Raw genomic sequence first — 6,553 nt, 5'->3', positions numbered from 1 at the left:
GGCGCGGCGGGAGTGAGACGGCGCGGCGGGACGGCCGGCAGAACCCGGCGGGAAGGAGGCGGAGGAGGAGAAGGAGGAACGCGGGGGTCAGCCCGCTAAGCCGGTCAGGATGGATAAGTACGACGATCTGGGTCTGGAAGCCAGCAAGTTCATCGAAGACCTCAACATGTACGAGGCTTCCAAGGACGGTCTCTTTCGGGTGGACAAAGCCGCCGGCAACAACCCCGAGTTCGAGGAGACCAGGCGGGTCTTTGCCACCAAAATGGCCAAGATCCACCTCCAGCAGCAGCAGCAGCAGCAGGAGGAGATGCTGATGGCCGCCCTGAACGGAGGAGCTGCTTTCAACCCCCCCCGGCCCAGCCCGCCGGCGGCACGGGGTGCCAAACCACCCCCGGCCTCCGCCGCCGAGGGGCCTCGCACGAGGCCGTACGATAGTGGGGAGCGCGGCTTTGGCGAGAGCGGGCCGCGCGCCGAGGCCCCGGGGAGCCAGGCCGGGCGCCGGGGCTGGGAAGCGGAGCCCGACAGGATCCCCAGAGCGGGGGGCTTACGTCCCGGCGTGGGGCATGGGGAGCAGCAGACCGGGAGCCCCGGCGACCCCCAGCCCTGCCGCGGCGGGCAGGAGAACGGCAGCGAGGGCAGGCGGTGTGGCGGGGGCCGTGACCCGACGCCAGCCGGGCAGAGGTCCTCCTCCTTCTCCCATGCCCGGACCCCCCCGGCACCCTCGGCGGGATCAGAGGAGGGGGCACTGGGGGCACTGCTGCAGCAGAGGTCATCCTCCTTCTCGGCCCCCTCGGTGCAGCCCGCCCGGGGGTTTTCGGGCCCCGCCGAGCCCTGTGGTCCCAGGGCCGGAGGGGACGTCAACCAGCTGTGGTACCAGGGTGTCCCGCTGTCCTTTTCCTCCAGCTCTGCGCCCGCCGCCCCGAGCGTGGACTACCAGCACACCACTGCCTACCCCAGCCCAGCTGGCCACTTCGTGGCCCACGGTCAAAACCACCGGCCCAACGGCAGCGGTGCAAGCCCAGAGCCGGGCTCCTCACGCCTGGCTTCGCTTGGGCCGACGGCTCCGGATGCCCCACAGCCGCTTTTCCCAGAGGGTGTGAGCGGCCCACGGTCGGACGCCGGGCACCCGGAGGGCTCCAGCACGGTGAAGGTGAAGCTGCCCTGCCAGACCCTCCTTCCACAGCCAGAGCAAGGGCCGTCGGCGGCCGAGCTGAAGCTGGAGGCACTGACCCAGCGCCTGGAGCAGGAGATGGATGCTCGGCCAAAGGCTGATTACTTCGGTAAGGAGGCAGTCCGCCAGTCGGTGTGAGAAGCGTTCGTTGTGAAGTGTCACTGCAGGGTTCGCACCTGCAGGGTTCCCTTTGCCTGTACTCCTGCTTCATTGTGCTTTTTCAGCTGCTCGGGGGGGTGGTTGTTGTTTAACTTTTATTTATCACAAGGACTGGAAGCTCTTCCTCCTGCAACATTTTTTTCTTTAATCCTACTTCTTAACTTTTAAAGCAAAGGTAGTTTAGCAGCTTTGGAGAGGACAGCGCCGAGAAGAAGCTGGAACAGCGTCTTTTGAAGTGAGTGCCCTTCGCTGCCAGCAGGGAGGCACTTCACTTTTCTTGACAGTACTCCTGGTTCTATGCGTCTTAAAAGTACACTGCCTGACGATGTGTGGGCAAGAAGGCAGCCGTTCAGCCTGCGTACGCTGTGGGCACGGAGAAGGACACAGAGTTCGAGGGAGGCTTGGTGGTAGCCCCCCCCATGGAGGTGGCCATGGCCAGGTGTGCTTGTGAGATCAGTTGAAGAGAAGTTTCTTGAGGATGGGAAGGGTGGTGGCTTCCCAAACTTGCCAGGATTTCCCCCAGCCCCCAGTGCTGGTCCCCATCAGCTGTGAAAGGATGGGTGCATCCTGAAGGTGGCAGAAAAAAAGGCCATAGGCACATTCCTCCCTAAATCTTGGGTCCGTGAGTAGTCCAGACCACCAGAGGTTATCGCTGGCGCTTGGCCCTGAAAAGGGACCGCTTACATGCGAGGATCTCCCAGTGAGGATATTAAATGTCCTGCTGGATTAAAACAATTTACTACCCCAGGATGGCAGAAGGTCAGGAGCAAATTGAGCGTTTCCTTTCCCTGTTGCGCCACTTTGCCATTTAATAGCAGGTGAGATGATAGTTCAGCTTTTGGGAGAAGGAAACCCAAAGTTGCTGGAAAGGCCGAGAAATCCACCATTAATTTAACAAACATCAGGAGCAGATCTAGTGCATGGATTTTCCTCATGTTTTTAAACCCACGGTCACAGAAGTAGAAGCAGGAGCAGATTAAACTCTAGAGCCTGGTGTGGAGGAAGGGTTTGCAGCTCAGGCTGCACAGGTGCCGTTGCACGGGGTCCTGTCCGGTGGGCTCGGTGGGTGGCTCAGTGGTGGTCTGTGCACACAGGAGCAGCCGTGAGCTTCACGCCGGGCTTCAGGGACGTAGCTGGAGGGACCACCGAGTGCTCAGCTGCAAATTGCATAACCAAATGCATTTCTTGGCATCGGGCGGTGGTACTTGCCCGCAGAGGGCTGTGCTGGGATTGTTTATCTTAGTGTCTGAGACTGGATTCAGCCTTGTGGCAGGGCAGACGTGTTTTTATTCTGTTGCAGAAGAGTGATGTGTTGAGTTGCTGTACTTGGAGCGTTTTGGCCCGGAAACATGTTTTGGCACTTTCTGTCCTGCGCGGGCGGCGCGTGGTTTGAATGAGCTCAGGGAGCCTCATCGGAGGGGGGGCAATGCTGAATGCCGTGACAAGGAGCTGATAACGAAAATGGGGTTGGGACAACAGTCTGGTGGGAGGCGGTGCTCAAAAATGGGAATATTTTGCTGGAGGCGGCATTCAGCTCCACTGGAGAGGTGTCAGGGGTCTCTTCAGCAGACCCTGCTGTGTGCATCTTCTCCTCATGATGCAAGTAAACCAGCTGGATCATACCTCATCCAAAACGTGCATGGGGATGGATGCGGTGAGACAGCAGAGGGACCTAGTCGGTGGTTGGATTATTTTTACATTTTTTGTCACAAAATAGGGGGTAGCGCCAGGGGGAGGCTTTCATCCTGCAGGAAATTTGTGGTGAAGCTGGAGTAATTCTGGCAGCGCGGAGAATGCTGCTGGTCAGGCGGCTGAGTTACTGGTGAGCCTGGTGCGGGAGGGAGGAGAGATGGAGCCTGCCTGGTCCCCAGTGAGGCCTTTTGACATCCTCCTGGCAGGAGGTTTTACACCAGGGTGTAGCATCTGAGAAATTTGGGAAGGAGGAGAGGGGAAAACAAAACGATGCAGTTGTGGCAGAGGAAGAAGTCAATTTTTATGGAGCCTCAGCTCTGTGGGGGAAGGCTCAGCAGATCTGGCCTGTGGAGGACCGAGGAGCAGGAAGGGGCAAGTACCCAGGCATTTTAATTCTGGGTCTCCTCCCCTTTTCTTTCTCACTTTTATTTTCATTTTTTCAGTTACCTTACTTCCTTTGGAGGAATAAAGGACCTGGCTGGTCTTCTGAATCTATCTTGGCTATGCCCTACCCTCAAGCTAGCAAACTTTAGGATGGAAAATAAATACTTTTATGCAATAGTGATAAAAAGGATCAACAGCTTGTTTTGTTGCAGACTTTCCCCCAGTGAGGGGATGGCTAATGTAGCAGCTTTGTGGTACATCGGAGCCAGGAAATGAAACCAGGACTGAAGTGCAAATGGCCAAAGTATTTTATCTAAAATGCTTTCGGCTCTCCTAATTTTGGGTGCTGCTTCTGTAACAAGGGGATTTTTTTTAAGATGGGTCTGTCTGTCTTGTTAACATACCGTCCTTCAGTCTGTCTCGGTCTGGACCAGTTGTTTATCATGAGCAACTAATTCTGATCACAGTAAAAGAGCTGCTTTTTCCTTCACTATGTGAAAATGAGTGTTTGTAAATTAAAGCCTAGGAAAGGATAAGCTAGGGACTAGGCATACACAGGTAGGATCTCTGCTGAGGAATAACAGACGGTCTGGTTATCTGTCAGCACCAGTTGCTGTACAAAATACTTTTGTCTGCTCAGAATATGTGTAGTAAGTGAAAGGAAAGAAGGAAACAAAGCCAAGAATTTTCTTTTTTCTTTTTTTTTTTTAAATAGTGGCCTATGTGTGAGCAGCATGGGCTGCATGTGTCTCTGGAGGAATTTGGGCTCTCCAAGAGTGCTTTTGAAGTGCTGACTTGATTTATGTGGGCTGTCGAGGAGGGTGTAGGGAGTTTCAGGTATCACCCAGGTCTTAAGCTTGGGGAGGGAAATCCTGAAATCACTGCCTAGAGAGGCTGGTTCCCGTGAAGCAGAGAAGGGGCCCCATGTCCCTGGGAGGTGTCGCGGGAAGCCAGCTTAGGTCGTATTCAGGTGTTTGGTGTACCGTTTCCAGGGAACGTCCAGGAGTGAGGTGCCTGAACCCCACTGATGTTCCATGGTGTTCCTTTGGATGCACCAGCCTTCATCTCCACTTGGCGAACGGGAAGATTCATTGAACAGGAGTGAGCGGGGGAGCTGCAACTCCCCTGCTAGCAGCACCCAGTGCAACGCAGATGTTTTGGGTTGGGTGAGGCGGCACCATCCCGAGGACTGGTGCCGGATGAGTTTTCGGGTGAGAGCTGGGCAGGTGCACAAGCAAACCAAGCGTCTGCCTGCACTGTCTGGAAGTGACGTGGTAGAGGAGAGGCCTGGGGTCTGCAGGGAGGTTTTACCATTCCTGTTTTAGCAGAGGCTGTGGTACCATGCAGTTCCTTGGTCTCCAGGCACAGATGAGTGCTTTTAGAGGTGTAATGTGTAGCATCATGGTTTTACCAGTGCTTATTTCATACAGCTAGGTGGAAATCTCCATCTGATGAATGCTATCTACACCCTTACCAAGAGCTTTTTCTAAAACAATTTTATAAATGGTTTTCTTGTTAGAAATATTTGTTAGGTGTTAAGTTCTGACTCCCTTATTATTTCGAGCAGAGCTGATAAGCTGCAGGTATTTTAGGAGAGCCCCAGGCATCTTGTTTTGCAGAGAAATACTGGGATGCTTCCCAGCAGTCTGGCAGAGAAGATCTCGTGGCTAAGTCTGCAGATTTCTTTTCCCCTTGCCAGAAGCGGAGCAGTAGCTGAATCGCTGAACTCTGTGGAGACCTGGAATGCCAGCACCTTTGAATGGGTGTGATCGGCTTGAAGGCCAGCAGTGCTTTTTTGAAGTCTAGTGCATAGTGAAGTTAGTGTTTTATCATTGCCGAAACCACAATTTACTTAATTTTCAGGCTGTATGCACCTGCAGACTTTACTGAACCCTGCTGCTGATGGTGCACCAGGGTGCTTCAGCAGCAGCAAGAGTAATTTCAAGGCTGCCAAGTGGAGAATTTCTGGTTAAAATGAAAGTTCTTCTGAGGTTTGTTTTGTATGTGGGTGATGATAATGGCGTTGTTTCCACCGGGAATGAGCGGAGGCATCCCTTGCTGCCTGCTTCTGGGAGAACACTGCAGCTGGAAGGAGATGCCTGCCTGCAGCGGAGAGGAGCAGGAGGCAGGGCGAGACAGGTCTTGGTGGAACAAGGAAAGCTGGAAGGATCACGGCACGTGGACTAGTGGGTGTGTGCAGATTGCAAAGCTTATCTCACTGCGAGAAACCAAGCAAATAAGTATTTGCCTGGGATACGGCTCTTCAAGATTACAGCAGCATGTGCTTCTCCTCCCTTCCTCTTGGGAGCTCAGCTGGGTTTGCAAGCTAAGGAAAAATCTACCAAAAGGAAAGAAAAAGGAAGGAGTCGAGGCAGAGGAGCAATAGGTCATTCAGCCAGGATACTGTGGCAGTGGAGACTGAAAGGAATAAGGAGCCTCATTTATGTGGCACTGGAGTTAACATAATCTCTGACATTGCTATAAGGTACTTAAAATGTCACTGATGTGAGTTTGATGGCATTTTTGTACTTCGCTGGCAGTGTGTACACGACTGTCTACAGCAAAATCGGGGGTCAAGAACAAAGCGTGCAAAAACAATACAGGAAAATTTACCAGCTCTCTGGTTCTTTGGGCAGGGAGTACCTGTACATGTTTGCTACCATTGAGTCACCCAGTCACCCAGTGGTGAACGGGACCAAACTACCAGGTTTTCCAAGCGCTCGATCTCACCCGGGCCTCTAGATCTCCTTGAAATCAGCTCTCCGGCAAGAGCAATTGCACAGTAGTGGTTAACAGCATAGCGAGACACACAATGTGTCTAATTTAGAGTTTGACGTAGAAATTACTTGGTTAAGGTGAGCCACGGGGAGGTGGCATCAGGTTCTGGAGAAGGTCTGAAGTAAAACCTGAAGAACTGAGCATCACATTGGGTATGACAGGGTGAAGTCTTTTTCTCAGCGGACAGTCTTTGAAAAATGGATGTCGAAGTGGAGGACTTGGTTCTGCTGTTATGAATAGGTGAGTTGGAAATGCAGAGGCTGTACCTTCACAAGGGTCCTCCCCATCAGAGCGGGAAAAGAGGAACAAGGTAAGAGTTCCCCTGCCAGCTTTCCTCTTGCCCACTCTGATGGGGAGGACCCTCATGAA

The 6,553-nt window shown here is 53.5% G+C and overlaps 1 protein-coding gene across 1 annotated transcript in view; it reads left to right on the top strand.

The window, feature by feature from the left end:
• Nucleotides 1–109: 109 nt before the first annotated feature.
• LIMD1 (LIM domains containing 1) overlaps nt 110–6,553 on the top strand; it is a 28,505-nt gene continuing 22,061 nt past the window's right edge. The window contains exon 1 of the mRNA XM_010562073.1: nt 110–1,280. Within this exon, the coding sequence (XP_010560375.1) occupies nt 110–1,280 (1,171 nt within the window). The remainder of the gene's footprint in view (nt 1,281–6,553) is intronic.

This window comes from Haliaeetus leucocephalus, unplaced genomic scaffold (assembly GCF_000737465.1).
Source record: "Haliaeetus leucocephalus isolate CR32 unplaced genomic scaffold, Haliaeetus_leucocephalus-4.0 Scaffold153, whole genome shotgun sequence".
NCBI classification, from domain to species: domain Eukaryota; kingdom Metazoa; phylum Chordata; class Aves; order Accipitriformes; family Accipitridae; genus Haliaeetus; species Haliaeetus leucocephalus.
The sequence above is the reverse complement of the archived record's forward strand: the minus strand, read 5'-3'. Positions and strand labels throughout refer to the sequence as shown.